General features: G+C 43.5%; 1 protein-coding gene across 5 annotated transcripts in view; it reads left to right on the plus strand.

Moving 5' to 3' along the window:
* The window catches only part of LOC135092390 (extended synaptotagmin-1-like), a 124,747-nt gene that overhangs the window by 8,104 nt on the left and 100,626 nt on the right, over window positions 1-16,017 (plus strand). For 4 of the 5 annotated variants that reach the window (XR_010262846.1, XR_010262847.1, XM_063990859.1 and 1 more), the window contains exons 2-3: window positions 4,467-4,508; window positions 10,575-10,744. Coding sequence is in view for 3 of the 5 variants with exons in the window: in XM_063990859.1 (XP_063846929.1) it covers window positions 4,467-4,508; window positions 10,575-10,744 (212 nt within the window). In the remaining 2 variants the exon portion in view is untranslated. The remainder of the gene's footprint in view (window positions 1-4,466; window positions 4,509-10,574; window positions 10,745-16,017) is intronic. The other variant, XM_063990861.1, reaches the window with a different exon arrangement.

A 16,017-nucleotide genomic window follows, 5' to 3' on the forward strand; every position in this document is an offset into this window, starting at 1 on the left:
CTTAGTATATTCCTCACCAACTTGTCCCTTGCAGCATCAAATTCCCCTTCCACAGTAAACACCAATCTGAAACTATTGTTCATAACCTCTGCCATGTCCTGTGCATCCTCAGACTTTTCCTTCAACTTTCAATCTTGATAGACCTTCCTTCTTCATTTTCTTATTAATATGTCTAAAGAACAGTTTGCATTCATTTATACACTTATCTATTATATCTCTTTCATAGTTTCTTCTCTCCATTCTTATTATCTCAATATACTTGTTTCTAACATCAATATATTCCTCCCATCTGCTCTGTTTTCCTCTTCTTCCATCTATTCCAAGCATTTGACTTACAATTTCTAGCCTCTTTGCATTTTGTATTGAACCATTCTTTACCCTTTCTACATCTTGCTCCTCCTCTAAATACAAATTTCTCCACAGCAGAATTGTATATCCTTATAAATTCATCCCATTTTTTCCAAACATCTTCTGCATCTTCAAAGTCTTTCCAGTCCATGGCAACAAAGTACTTTCTTAATTTTTCAAAGTCAGCTTTACTATATTTAAATTTTTTCACCTTATAATTTTCATCAATGATTACATTTTGATTTTTCAAATTAAATTCCATCAACACATGATCATTTTTACGTAGAGGGCTATCACGGTGTATAGTTTCAATAACTTCCATGTCCTTGGTAAACACTAAATCAAGTCAAGAAGAGATAAACCGTCAAGGTTTATCTCTTCCACTAAATCTGGTATCACAATCAACCCAGTGAGTCATCAAGTTTTCCACTGCCCAGTTTAAAAATCTATTACTCCATGAATTCTCACTTCCAGTAGTTGTCAATGTCTCCCAATTTATCTCCTTACCATTAAAATCACCAACAATAACTATATCACTTCTTTCCATCACTATCTTTTCAAGACCTTTTAACACATCTACCAACATCTCTTCGTGCTCTTCTTTTCGCCAAGCATTGGTCACAGGTGGCACATACACTCCTACATAATTCATTATCCTTCCATGTCCACTTCTAATCATCACTTGTAGAATTTCAGACTTGTCTTCACTTTTTTTATTATCCTCTCCACTTTGACACATTTTTTAGTCAGAATTGTCACTCCACCTCCTCCTTTTGTCACTTCTATTTTTCATCTATAAATCATATCTATCATCACCAATGTCAGGAGTTCCCCATTCATTTTTCCATTTTGTCTCACATAATACAACAACATCCAGTGCAATTCTGTTTAACAATTCATTTAATTCCATTTTAGTTGACATTAATTCATTTACATTAGTATAATATACCTTACTTACTGTTTGACATACCATTTCTTTATTCTCATATCTCTCACTCTCCAGAAAATTACTACTTCTCCTCCTCTGTTTGTTGTTGGTTTTTTTGTTTAGTGTCATTTACCAGCTCCTTTTGCTTCAACCTTTCAGTCTCATCGATATCCCTGTTTATCCATACATTCCTACATTCTTCATCTTCAGACAACCTCCAGGACCCATTAATAACTACTTCTGCTTGTACCTGTGTTGCAAATCTAATTCTTATGGGTCTCATTTTTTCTTCCACATATTTCCCAATTCTATGGTACTCTTCCACTTGCTTTACCACCTGTCTGTCTTCATCCGTCACTTTCTTCAGTAACTTATCCAACAGATTCTTTTCCTATTCCTCTCTTTGAATTCTGCTTACTATTTTCTCTTCCTTTAAACCAAATACAATTTACTTGTTTTTATTTTTCTACAGTGTCTCTCACTAACTTTTTCCATTCTTTAATAACATTTGCCACTTTCTGTCTTGTTCTAATATTTTTTTTAGTGATTCTTCTTTAAATTTTTGTTCATTTAACCACTTATTTTGTCTCATTTCCACATCCTTTATTTCATTTCCTCATTTCCTTTCTACTTTTTCCTTTATTTGTTTCTTTAAAGTCATTTTCTACCTTTAACTTCTCATTTTTATCTTCCATCTCCATCAACTTTGCTGTAATAGTCACCAACTCCTTACCAGTCTTCTTCTGGTGTGCCTCCAATGCCTTTATTCACTCCACTAACTTGTCCATCATTTCTTCCAAATACATTTTTTTCTACACTGCAGTCTGTAATTTAGTTCTCTTTCTTTACCAGTAAAACCTTAAAAGGACCTCCGTTCTTTTGGGGTGCCACCCTCCACCATTTTTGTCCAATGTAAACAAACCAACCAAACTTTCCTCTTCTTCTGCAGCTACTCCCATGTTCATATGGGGTCGCTGTTCCTCACTAGTCTTCTCCACAAGGCTCTGTCCCCAACCTCCTCTCCACTCAATCCTCTCTCCCTCAGGTCCTCTCCAATGCGATCCTTCCACCTTTTCTTTGGTCTGCCACGTTGTCTTCTTCCCTCCACTTCCATATCCAGTATCCTTCTGCCGACATACCCTTCTTCTCACCTTTTGATATGACCGAACCATCGCATTCTCCTTTCTTGTACTTTCTTTGTCACCTCCGTTACTTTGGCTGCTCCTTTTATAAAATTGTTTCTCACTTTATCCCTCCTTGTCACCCCAAGCATCCGCCTTAACATTCTCATCTCAGCAACCTCCAACTTATTCTCCTGTGCTTTCTTTATTGGCCACGTCTCCGCACCATATAACAATGCGGGTCTAACCAATGATTTGAACACTTTCCCCTTTACTCTGGCACTAATTTTTCGGTCACAGAGCACTCCAGTTATTCTTTTCCAATTCTTCCAACCCAATTGGATACGGTGAATGATCTCTCCATCCGGACTGCCGTCCGCTGATATATGAAAGCCCAAGTATCTGAACTCCTTGACACCCTTTAACTTCATATCTTGCATCCATACTTCGCTCTCCTGTCGACAATTAAAATTCAGATACTCCGTCTTCTCCCTGCTAATTCTCAAACCTCTCCCTTCCAATGCTCCTCGCCATCTCTCCAACTTTCTCTCTACCCCATTTCTACTTTCATCCACCAAGACGATGTCATCCGCGAACAACATGGTCCACGGTGCCTCCTCCTTTATATTTTGAACACTATCATCCATGAGTAGGTTGAACAGATATGGGCTCAGAGAAGATCCCTGGTGCAGGCCCACTCTCACACAGAACTCCTCTATTGTTCCCACACTGCTCCTTACCCTCGTCCTTGAGCCTTCGTACATGTCCTGGATCACTCTTATATACTTCTCTGATGCTCCTTTCCTTCTCATACTAGCCCAAACTTCCTGGCGTGGTACTCTATCATAAGCTTTTTCCAACCAAACTTTCATAGAGATGGGATAACTATACTCACCTACTGTTTCTCCCCTCCCTATTTACCACCTAGGTATTCCTGTCTTTATAATATATTTTGTTCCGCCATGAGTGATTTGTGTTTTTCTTTCCTTCTATATGCAAAGCACTAGGAAACATGTCCTGCCGCTGTGTGTGTGTGTGTGTGTTTGTGTGTGTGTATAGTGCTTTGTCTTGGATTGTGTGGGTTTTCCAGCCTGGTATATAAGTAGATAGATAAACAGATTATTGTCATTATTATCATTACTTTTATTATGATTATTACTGTTGTTGTTATTGTTTTTATTATTATTATTATTATTATTATTATTATTATTATTATTATTATTATTATTATTATTACTATTATTATTATTATTATTATTACTATGCTTATTCTTACTATTGATCCCATCATGATGATGGGCAGCAAACTTTTCCTTGGAGGGTGTGAGTGCCGGCTCACCAGCGGCGGCACAGACTGGCCCTTGAGGTGACGCCTGATAAGTTCATCATGCACCACAGATCAAAGTAAACAAAAGTTGTGGAAACTTAGAAAAAAGGGAAAATGAAATGTTAGGTTAACACACACACACACACACACACACACACACATGTAGCGTGAGCATTTTCCATAGCAATGCAGATGACTGGAATGGACAAGAGGAAGAGGTCATAGAGGTAAGGAGTGTACATCAACTGAGGAAAACACTGGATAGATATAACCACAAACAAGACCAGTATAGCACAGGCTCTGCATGTATATTGCAAACAGGGAAAGTACTACTAGCTAAGCACACACACACACACACACACACATACGTATTGTGTGTGTGTGTGTGTGTATGCACACTTTGCTCACAACCAAGAAGGCCCGGGTTCGAATCCTGGGCATGGCGAGGTAAATGGGCGAGCCTCTTAATGTGTAGCCCCTGTTTACCTAGCAGCAAGTAGGTACAGGATGTAACTCAAGGGGTTGTGACCTTACTGTCCCGGTGTGTGGTGTGTCAGTGGTCTCAGTTCTATCTGAAGATCAGTCACTATGAGCTCTGAACTCCTTCCGTAGAGGAACGGCTGGCTGGGTAACCAGCAGACAACCATAAGTGAATCACAAACACACACACACACACACTCACACTGTACATGACTTGATAATTTCTTTGATAGCTTTTATATCAATCTTTTTTTCTTTTCAGGAGTCATCGTTCAATGGAGAAACAACGAAATGGTTAAACAAGGTAACTCTCTCTCTCTCTCTCTCTCTCTCTCTCTCTCTCTCTCTCTCTCTCTCTCTCTCTCTCTCTCTCTCTCTCTCTCTCTCTCTCTCTCTCTCTCTCTCTCTCTCTCTCTCTCTCTCTCTCTCTCTCTCTCTCTCTCTCTCTCTCTCTCTCTCTCTCTCTCTCTCTCTCTCTCTCTCTCTCTCTCTCTCTCTCTCTCTTTCTTTTTTTTTTTTTTTTTAAACAAATATTTACAGAAAGGCTTAAAATTCCACGTTGAGTATGGAATTATTTAAGAAGCCTATGATAGTATTATTAACAGGAATAACACTATACATATTTAACATAAAGATGATAATGCTAATACAATAATACAATAAAATAATAAAATTTTAAAGCACCAGTGGGGACAGGTGCGTGCTACGCCAGCTGTGGGCTGCCAGCTTCACCTGGTGCGTGGACATGTCCTGCACTTGGGGCGTGGCCGCCGTGAACATGTTCCACAGCCGCGAAGTCCTGGCTGTGTAGGTACGCTGGTGTTGGCTAGAGCGAGATCGAGGCACCTTCACTAGCTCGTCGCTACTGGCCGCAGCTCTGGTGCACCTCTGCACTGTGTGTGGCAGCAACCTCAGGGAGTCAAGGTGAGGGACCCTCTGCACCTGAGTTTTGTGGCACACCACTAGCGCCGACACGTCCCGGCGATGCTCCAGTGACGTTACTGGTGGTTGGTGCTGTTGGTCCTCATGGGTGGCCACCAGACGCAGAGCTCGCCGCTGCACAGCATCCAGTCTCTGCATGTGGGTGGGGGCACTCGACATCCAGGACAGGGCACCGTACTCCATACATGGGCGTATCTGTGCCCTGTATAGCGTGAGGATGCCCCGTGGGTCGAGGGTGTTCGCCATCCTGCGCAGGGCAGAGACTCGGAGAGAGGTCTGGCGGGCGACGACACCGATGTGGTGATCGAAGCGTAGGCCGCGGTCCACAGACACGCCCAGGATCTTGATATAATCCTGAAGTGGCAGGCTCTTGCCTCCAAAACGCAGCTGTCCTGAGACTGCGTGTGAGGCACCTGGGGACCGCGAGATGACCATCGCCTGCGTCTTCTCAGGAGCGAAGTTTACCTGCCACATCTTTCCCCACTGCTCCACCAGTCCGAGCTGCCTGTTCAGCTCAGTGACGGCACGCTGACTGTCGAGGCGGCAGTAGGAGCGGGAGAGTGTGCAGTCGTCGGCGTATGCTGCCACAGATGACAGCTGCCGGAGGAGGTCGTCGATGTATATGTTCCATAGGACTGGGCCCAAGACAGAGCCTTGTGGAACTGAGGCCCGGACAGGTGAAGGCCTTGATGACTGCCCGTTGACTACTACCTGAAGGGTCCTACCCTGGAGGTAATCTTCAAGCAGCATTAGCAGGTCACCTTGGACACCCTTGGCGCAAAGCTTTTCAATGAGCCCCGCGTGCCAGACCCTGTCAAAAGCCCCAGCAATGTCCAGGGCCACCACAAGGGTGTCCAGGCCTTCTTCCAGGGCGTCTTGCCAGTCCTTGGAGATGATGAGGAGGAGGTCTGCGGTGGATCTGCCAGGCCTGAAGCCAAACTGCCTGTCTGAGAGGAGGTGGTTCTCGCTCAGGTGTTGGTAGATGGCAGCAGCCACTATTTTCTCCAGCAACTTGCCCATCACTGAGAGCAGGGAGATAGGTCTGTAGTTGTTGGGCTCAGACCTTGAGTTTTTTTTATGGACCGGTACCACACGCGCTTCCTTCCATACTGAGGGCCACTTCTTCTCCCTCAGGCAAGATGTGAAGACGGTGGTGAGAGGAGCTGACAGCTCTCTAGCGCAGTGCTTGAGGAGCCGTGGGCTGACGTCATCCGGGCCTGTGGCTTTACCCACGTCCACCGCACCAAGTAGCCGCTCAACCTGCTCTGCCGTCACCAAGACAGTGGTGACAGTGCAGTCAGTTTCCGGGGCCAGCTGTGGTACAGGTCGTGCCAAGTCGTCAACCTTCATCTTGTTGGCGAAAAGCTCGGCGAGGAGTGTGGCCTTGTCTGCACTGCTCGTGGCGGTGGATCCGTCAGGTCTGGTGAGTGGAGGAAGAGTCTCGCGGTGACATGCTCCTTGCTGCTCCTTCACCAGATTCCACCAGGTCTTGTTGCCAACACCTGGGCCACTGAGCTTTCGCCTTCTGTCCTTCCTTAGCTGATTCCTCGCCCATCTGCAGATAGACGTCATCCTCTTACACGCCTCCCGGTGCAGCGTCTTGTTCCTGCGTGACGGGTGTCGCTTGTACCTCACCCAGGCAGCATGCTTGGCCTCGGCAGATGCTCTGCAGCGAAATCCAAACCAGGCGGGATCACCAGGCCTGGAGAGATATACTCGGCAGGGCACATGCTGCTGTTGGAGGGCAAGGAGCCTGGTGGTGAGGGTGCGTGCCTTGGTCTCAGCATCTCCCATTAGGAGGGACTCCCAGTCCATGTTCTCCATGTCCTGCTTCATGGATGGCCAGTCCGCCCTGTTCCAAAGCCAGACGGTACGCGGGATAGCGTCTTCCCTCGCCGTTTGCAGCTCGACCTGAGACAGCACAGCAAAGTGGTCTGAGCTGCCCACTGGTCCTAGCTGCTGGCAGCTGATGCTGGCTTCGGGTAGGTCTGTCACCACAGGATCCAGCAGCCCTCCCCGCTCGTGTGTAGGGAAGGTGACATGGTTGGTTAGGGCCTGAACAGTCAGGAGATTACTGAAGGCATCCTGCTCCATGTGGAAGTTCAGGTCCCCCACTATCATCACATGGGAACACTTGTGACGCTGGAGCAGGGTGTCGAGTTCCTCCGTCAGGAAGTCTAGCGGGGCTCGTCCTTGTCTCGGGGGGCGGTACATGACACAGAGGAGAAGCCCACTGTTATCTGCAAGTACCACCCTGAAGAACAGTGCCTCCATCAGGTGTGGCACGGCTACCTCAAGTTCCTGTGTTTGGAGGCCGTCCTTAAAACAGGCAGCGACCCCTCCGCCTGCTCTATTTTTTCGGTCCTTCCTCACCCACAGGGAGTAGTCTGATATTTTGCCGAACGTCGGCTCCACCTCGTCACTCAGCCACGTTTCTGTTACTGCGACAATGTCAGCACTATGTCTCAGCACGAAATTGTGGCTAAGGTCACCTCATCTCATCTCTAGCTAAAACGGCTTCTATGAAGTTAGGTGTTCTGAGACGTCTCCGCCAGTTTTTCTCACCCCCCCAGCTGCTAACTCTGTACAAGGGCCTTATCCGTCCATGTATGGAGTATGCTTCACATGTCTGGGGGGGTTCCACTCATACTGCTGTTCTAGACAGGGTGGAATCAAAAGCTTTTCGTCTCATCAACTCCTCTCCTCTAACTGACTGTCTTCAGCCTCTCTCTCACCGCCGCAATGTTGCATCTCTTGCTGTCTTCTACCGCTATTTTCATGCTAACTGCTCTTCTGATCTTGCTAACTGCATGCCTCCCCTCCTTCCGCGGCCTCGCTGCACAAGACTTTCTTCTTTCTCTCACTCCTATTCTGTCCACCTCTCTAACGCAAGAGTTAACCAGTATTCTCAATCATTCATCCCTTTCTCTGGTAAACTCTGGAACTCCTTGCCTGCTTCTGTATTTCCACCTTCCTATGACTTGAATTCCTTCAAGAGGGAGGTTTCAAGACACTTATCCACCAATTTTTGACCACTGCTTTGACCCTTTTAGGGACTGGCATTTCAGTGGGCATTTTTTTTTATTAGATTTTTGTTGCCCTTGGCCAGTATCCTTCCTACATAAAAAAAAAAAAAAAAAAAAAAAAAAAAAAAACATTGGTGCGGAGTCCTCTCACGTTGGCGGAGACCACGGTCAGGTGACAGCTGGGGGGTCTGTTCCCTTGCCTCCTCGCGTTGGCTTGGGAATGAGGTGTGGTGGTGAGGCGAGACGCATTAGTGTCTGCCCTGCCACGAGGAGAGATTCCAGCTGGGGTAGTGACCGGGCTGTGGCTGCCAGGGAGGCTGGAGGGGGGCCTGAAAGGGCTGCTGGGGGTGAGGAAGTTGTTGCCGCGCTAAACCCTCCGTCAGAACCCTCATGAACATACTCTCCTGCCTTTGTTCCTGGCGTTCGTCAGCAACGCGGCTGTAGCACATCTCAGCTGTGTGGCCGGGGCGGAAGCAGTAGTCGCATCGGACCCTTTGCTCTCCCCTGTGCCTCACTGGGTACGCAGATGCCTGTGGCTGAGTCATGCGAGGAGGAAGGACAGGTCGCCGGACAGGTGTTTTGGGGTGACTTCGTGCCCGCCGCTGGCCGCGTCGCTGTCGCTGGGTCTTCTTCCTGCTTCCATTGTTGTTTTTGTTGTTGTTGTTGTTGCTCCCAGCGCTATTATTGTTGCTGTTGTTGTTGTTGTTACTACTGCTGCTGCTGCTGCTGCTGCTACTGCTGTTGCTGCTGGTAGTACTGCTGCTGTTTCTCCTGCTGTTGTTGCTGCTGCTGCTACTACTATTACTGCTGTTGTTGCTGTTGTTGTCGTTACTGTTACTGTTGTTGTTGATGGTGTTTTTGTTACTGTTGCTGCTGCTATTGTTATTGGTGGTAATGGTGGTGTTGGTGCTACCTGAGGCTGTGGTGGTGGTGGCGGTGGTGGGGGGTGCGGCCGCTGTGGTGAGGGCGTCCGCTACTCTTATGAGAGGCTTAGGCCTTCCAGATTGCCACCACTGCCTCCAGTGGTCCGAGGAGGCACACGCCTTTTCCCAGGTTCTCAGGATAGAGGAGGGAGTAGCAGTAGTCGCAATAGAGCTGCTGGAGACTCTCGCGTCTGCTTTTTTGCACTCCGTGAGGACCTCCATGAGCTCATGGAGTTCAGCCACGTGTGTCTGTTTTTCAAGAATCCAGTCCCTTTGTAGCGTGAGGGACCGAATTATTTTATTTTTGTTTGTTACATCCTTCTGTAGGCGTAGAGTGTAAGAGATGAGATCCTCCTTATCCATCTCCCTGTAGTGCTGCCGCTCGTCCACATCTACGTCTACGTCTGAGTCTGCATCGCCACCATCGTCGCTTTCGTTGGGGGCGGCAAGCGTGGTGGGAGCATTTTCATTAGGATCTAGAGGGAGGTAAACTACAGCGTCTTCAATGCTGCATAACCTCCGTAGTTCCTGCGTGTGTTCACATGTGTAGACATCATGGTCTCCGAGGCAGGATGAGTGGCAGACATTGGGGCAGTCATTTCTGCCTTCGCATCTAACATAAGGTGCATTCTTGACTGCAGCCTTCCCACAGACAGCACACCACTTCTGAGGGCAATACCCGGGAAGGTCTTGCCTCTTGATGGGCCTGTGATCCGCCATTTCTGTGCAGTTTCAGCAGGTGATAGTAGTGATGACAGCTGCAGTGGTAGATGCTAGGGATGGTTGGGTGCGGTCAGGTCAGTCAGGTCAGACCAGGGTCTCGGCGCCGGAGTTAATTGCTTCGGAAGGAGGGAGTGTGGGTGCAGCTTGGGGTTAATTTCCCAGGGGATTTCCTTCCTTTGTGTAGGGGGGGGGCACGGTAGTGGGAGGGGTACAGAGAACAGGACTCGTCACAGTAACCCCTATATCCTCACAGCACTGTACACTGTCACAACACTGTATCTCATTCACTGCACTGTACACTTATAGGTCACGTGTTGGTGTGCTGGCAGGTGGAGGGGCGCCGACTGCAGATGAGATGAGACCACGTTGTTGGAGAGTATCGTCGCAATAACCCTTGCGGCCTCACAACACTATTCACTGTTACAGCACTGAATCTTCGTCACTACACTGTACACTATTATCCGTCACTTTTAATCGTCGTATTGGTGTGCTGGTATGGTGTGCTCTCTCTCTCTCTCTCTCTCTCTCTCTCTCTCTCTCTCTCTCTCTCTCTCTCTCTCTCTCTCTCTCTCTCTCTCTCTCTCTCTCTCTTTCTCTCTCTCTCTCTCAACACCATCCTATTCATGTCAAAAATCAGACTCCCACTCATGCTCCTAACATTTCCTAGTATGCCTAACTCATTCACTCACTCACTCACTCCCTCACACATTCCTGACTCCAGTCACACTCTCCCTCACACTTCTCTCTTTTTCCCAGATCATCCACCAGCTGTGGCCATATATAGGTGAATACGTCTATGACACACTCAAGTTTTACATGGAGCCTTTATGGTTCGATGACATCAGCATTGGGGACACTCCCTTCTCACTGAATAACATCAAAGTCTTAGATACAACTGAAGAGATTGTGCTGGACATGAACATTTTGTGAGTATTTTGTGTTTACTAATGATCCTTAGCTTTCTGAGCACTGTAAAAAATGGTTTGCATGAACATTCACAGGAAAAGGAGAAAATGGTAGATTTCGTGTTTTCCTTGGGGAAGCAGGGCTCCAAAAGTATTTAAGTGGACTGTAGTACAAAATAAGAGAAGTGTTTAGAAAGTTGTAGTTGATTACAGGATAAACTGCCTTGCATTGAGAGGGTTTATTAAAGAAAGTGGAGTCTACAATGCTCATGATAAAGGGGAACTTAAGGCACTGGAGTTCTATGTGAATGAAGGGAAGAAGCCAAGTAGTGACTGGGAGTATGAAGGCCCCATAGTGATCTGGGAACTAATGACCACTATAGTCCCACTGTCTTAAGCACTCTCCTTGTGTTCTGGTCAGGAGGTTCAATCCCTAGCTGGCTGAATCCTTGCATGGCTAAAGATTTATGCCTCATCTTCAGATCAATCTCTGTGGACTGTTCAAGGGATACATTAGGGCCTGTTCACACGAGGCAGTTGCAACCACATAAAGATATATATATATATATATATATATATATATATATATATATATATATATATATATATATATATATATATATATATATATATATATATATATATATATATTGTAGCTGCACCGGCTGGGCATCAATTGGCTCTCAGGTGATCTGTTTTACTGATCACACCCATCATCATAGGGTCAAGGAAAGGCAGTTCTCTCTCACGTTTATTGATGAAGTAGGCATGACTGTAAGAACTGTGAATAATAATAATAATAATAATAATAATAATAATAAATACTTTATTGTCACGTATAATACATGAAAATTGCTTCATGAGCTCTCAGTAAAAGTGATAAAACCGCACATATGTCATACACTCCTTGTACTACTCACACACATTGGTCATTTACAGGCCACAGGAACAAACCCGGTCTGTGCTACTGGTAGATTGTCTGTTGTTCATTTAACATTTTAATACTGCTAGGTACAAAAGATCTTGAATATCTTGATGTTCTACAGTATAATGACCTCAACCTTCTTCCAGAGGGTAACATTTGATAATATTGGTTTAAAGGATGAATGGGATCATGTCGTACTACCTCACATCTCCGGACAACTGCTTTCTTATAAATTTCTACAAGAGGGATGATGTTCTCAACCCCAAGTTTCCCACAATTTTTCATTATTTTACTAAGTTTGTTTTTTAATTCAATGGTACAATTTTCGTACTAGCAAGTTATATTAAACGAAAGAACAGATTGTATTATTGCTGAATAGAATATATCCATAATCTTTCTGTCAATTCTTAGTTTACTTAATTGCCTTACAAAATACATTGTAGAATTGATTTTTTTGTAAAGTGTCTCAACATTATTATTAAAAGAAAATTTATCATCAATTATTGTTTCTAAGTATTTATATTCCTTGACTCGCTCCACCATCTCACCATTTACAAACAGAGGAGGGTGATCACATAATGAAGTGCTGTAGTCTACGACCATCTCTTTTGTTTTCTTTACATTTAACTCTAAAAAGTTGCTGCTGCACCAGTCCACAAACTTTTCCACCTCTCAGTATGCAGTGTCATCATTACCACACCGACCCACAAGGACAGTATCATCAGCATACTTAAACAAACGGCAGTTCACATCCCAACACACACAGTCACTTGTGTATATAGTAAAAAGCATGGGTGACAACACACAACCCTGAGGAGCACCTGTGTTTGTAATGACGACACTCGATTTTGCACCCTGAAAGCTGACATATTGTGGTCGATGAGTCAAGAAATTATTAATCCATAAAATCAAGTTAGAATTTACGTTCATGTTTTTCAATTTAGTCATCATTAGGTGAGGCTGAATTGTATTAAAAGCGCTCGAAAAGTCTACAAAGAGGATCCTAGCATAGCATTTAAAACTGGAGGTATTTCCTTTATCTAAAAAATTTAAAACATAGTCAGTGAAAGACAGGGTTGCATCCTCAACACACCGGTTTTTGGTATAAGCAAATTGATAATTATCTACGAAATGGGTAGCCTGCTCTAACAATATATCTTTAACTATTTTTTCAAGACATTTCATGATGACAGATGTTAAAGCTACCGGGCGATAATCATTCTTACACATAGGCGGTGATTTCTTTGGTATCGGTATAACTTCAGATGTTTTCCATATTGCTGGTATGTAAGCTTCATCAAGTGATTGCTGAAAAATCCTACACAAAATTGGAGCTAAAGGTTCCTTACACATTCTCAGGAAATTGCCATTGATCTTATCTGGACCTGACACTTTACCTATCTTAATTGATTGTAGACTTTTAAGTACATTTGCCTCTGAAATTACAATTTTTGAGTCGTTTGTATTCTGTAGCTGATTGATAATAACAGAAGATTCCTGTGAAAAGACATATTTATCAAATCTGGAATAAAAAACATTGAGTTCATTACAAAAATCCTTAGAATTGTTAACAATGTGATTACCTGCACTTTTTGGCATACCTGTTAACTGCTTAATACCATTCCATGCTGACTTTGTGTCTTTTTTTAACATATTTTCCACCTTTTGTTTATATCTATCTTTACATACTTTAATTGCTGTATCAGTTTCCCTTTGAACACTTTTTGCTCAAGTTTTATCATTTATGCCATAACAATATTTTTTCTTATTTATTAGTTCTTTTAGTTCCTTTGTAACCCATGGTTTGTTGTTTGGAAAACATCTAACTTTCTTTTTAGGTACAACATTGCTTATGCAAAAGTGCAAATAGGAATTTAATGCATCCACATTTTTGTCTAGAGAGTCCCTGCTGTCATATAAAATATTAAAATCTGTTGTTTCCATACATCCTAAAAGGGTATCATTTACATCTTTGTTCCACGAGTGTATCAATTTTTCAACTGGGTTACTACGCTTCAATAATTGTCTGTATACTGGCGTAAGCAGACACATATTATGGTCAGAGACGCCCAATGGCTCTAGTTTCTTGGCCACATAGCTATTTCGAACATTACAAAAGAATGGATCTAATAATTTATCATCTCTTGTTGGGAAACTTATAAATTGTTGGAAATGCGGGATACTTTTCCTAAAATTACAGTGATTAAAATCACCTGTTATAATCTTAATGGCATCTGGATCACTATTTTCTATTTTTCTAACTACTTCAGATAGAATATTCTCAGCCTCCTTTGCATCAGAACTCGGAGGGATGTATACTACAATAAGATATATTTTGTTAAATTCTCGAGGTAGATAAAAAGGCCTCAGAGATAGTACTATATACTCAATATTACCATTACACCATTTCTCGTACATGGAAACAGCACTACACCATTTGCTATTGATGTAAGCACAAACGCCACTCCCGCTCGACTTGCCTGAATCAACAGTCCTATCACCTCGCATTAACGTAAAACCATCTAAAGTAAAGGCAGAGTCAGGATCTTTATCTTCTTGGAGCCAAGTCTCTGTTAAGCATATCAAAGAAGATTCTCTAAAGGACCAATCCCATCTTACAAGTCCATGTAATTCATCAATCTTGTTTCTTAAACTGCGTACATTACCGCACAACACCATAGGTACTGGAACTCTTCCACCTCGTCTTCTACATCGTACTCTAATGTACGTAGTGAACATGTTCTCAGTCTCAATTTCTTACAAAATAACATTATATACTGATATTAAACACTTTCAACATATTACAATATTCATTAACAATACATGCAATCAACTTAGCACTATGACAATCAGTTTTTACTACAAAATTAAAGTATTTACCTCAGTCACCATACTGCCCATCTTTGTCTGAGCGTGACTTGGCTGTGAGTGATGCCCGCAGGTGACCAGTGGGTTAACCACACTCTACTAACAAGTGAGCATCGGCTTCAGTGCTTAATATAGCATTGAATACTGATACTTACACATATTACACATTTTCATGCAAATAGAAAACTATTGAACATTTCACTTATAAATGCCGAGGAATAATGACATGAGGTACATACACTTTACATACAGTAACATGGCTCCCCTAAACTGTGTAACAATTTACCTTAAATTAACATTAATATGTATCTTAAAACTAAGATTAGCACATAATATGTTTTGTTACACTGGCTCCTTGGTGGGGATGCTCCGGTCTATTATTATGCATTACCTTCTAACAGCAATACTAGACCATGTATTGGTCTCTGTATGATGGTCCTGTTTGCCTTTGTGCGTCTTCCCTGGTTGTCGAGATTACAGTCTGAAACCAGGACCTTAACCTTTTTTACTAGGCCATCATGATCAGGAGATACTTCTGTTACTCTTCCCAGTTTCCACTGGTTCCTTGTTACATTCTGATCTTTGATGATAACTATGTCATTTACACTGAGATTCCTCTTTGGTGTTGTCCACTTATTTCTAAGTTGTAGGAATTGCACATACTCCTTTTTCCACCTGGACCAGAACTGGTTGGCTAGGTATTGTGCTCTGCGCCATCTCTTTATGCAGTACAGGTCCTTCTTAATGAAAATGCTTGGAGGAGGCAGTACTACCTTTGTTTTCATAGTTAACAAATTACTGGGTGTCAACATTGTGGGACTTTCTGGGGAGTTAAGATGGTCCACGGTTAGGGGACGACCATTAACTATATTTTCCACTTCAACTAAGAAGGTTCTCAGATCTTAGTCATCTAACTGGGTACTATGCTGATCAAGTAACACAGAGAGTACATTTCTCACTGTGCGTATCTTCCTCTCCCAAACACCTCCCATGTGACTGGAATTGGGTACATTCATGTTAAAAACAATCCAGTCACACTGATCTTTCATGAGTTCTTGTCTGACTTTATTGTTATTTAATTCTTTCAAGCATTTCTCATACTCTGATTTGGCTCCTACAAAGTTAGTTCCTTGGTCACATCTCAACTGTCTTACTGGCCCTCTTCATCGTACAAAGAGATGGTATGCACTTAGGAAGGAGCTTGTATCCATGCTGTTGGCTGTCTCTATGTGCACAGGTCTACATGCCATGCAAGTAAAGAGCACTCCATATCTTTTAAGCTCTTTACGCCCCTCTTTGACATAGAAAGGGCCAAAGAAATCTACTGCTGAGTATGTAAAAGGAGGTGATGGTTCTAGTCTGTCAATAGGCAGGTCTGCCATCTTCTGTCCTTATGTTGTACTTTTTAACTTTTCGACAGATAATGCACTTTGAAATGTGCCTTGATACTAGGGATGATCCTCCTACTATCCAGTATCCACATGACCTGATTTCATTTAAA

This window comes from Scylla paramamosain, chromosome 40, assembly GCF_035594125.1.
Source record: "Scylla paramamosain isolate STU-SP2022 chromosome 40, ASM3559412v1, whole genome shotgun sequence".
Taxonomy (NCBI): Eukaryota; Metazoa; Arthropoda; class Malacostraca; order Decapoda; family Portunidae; genus Scylla; species Scylla paramamosain.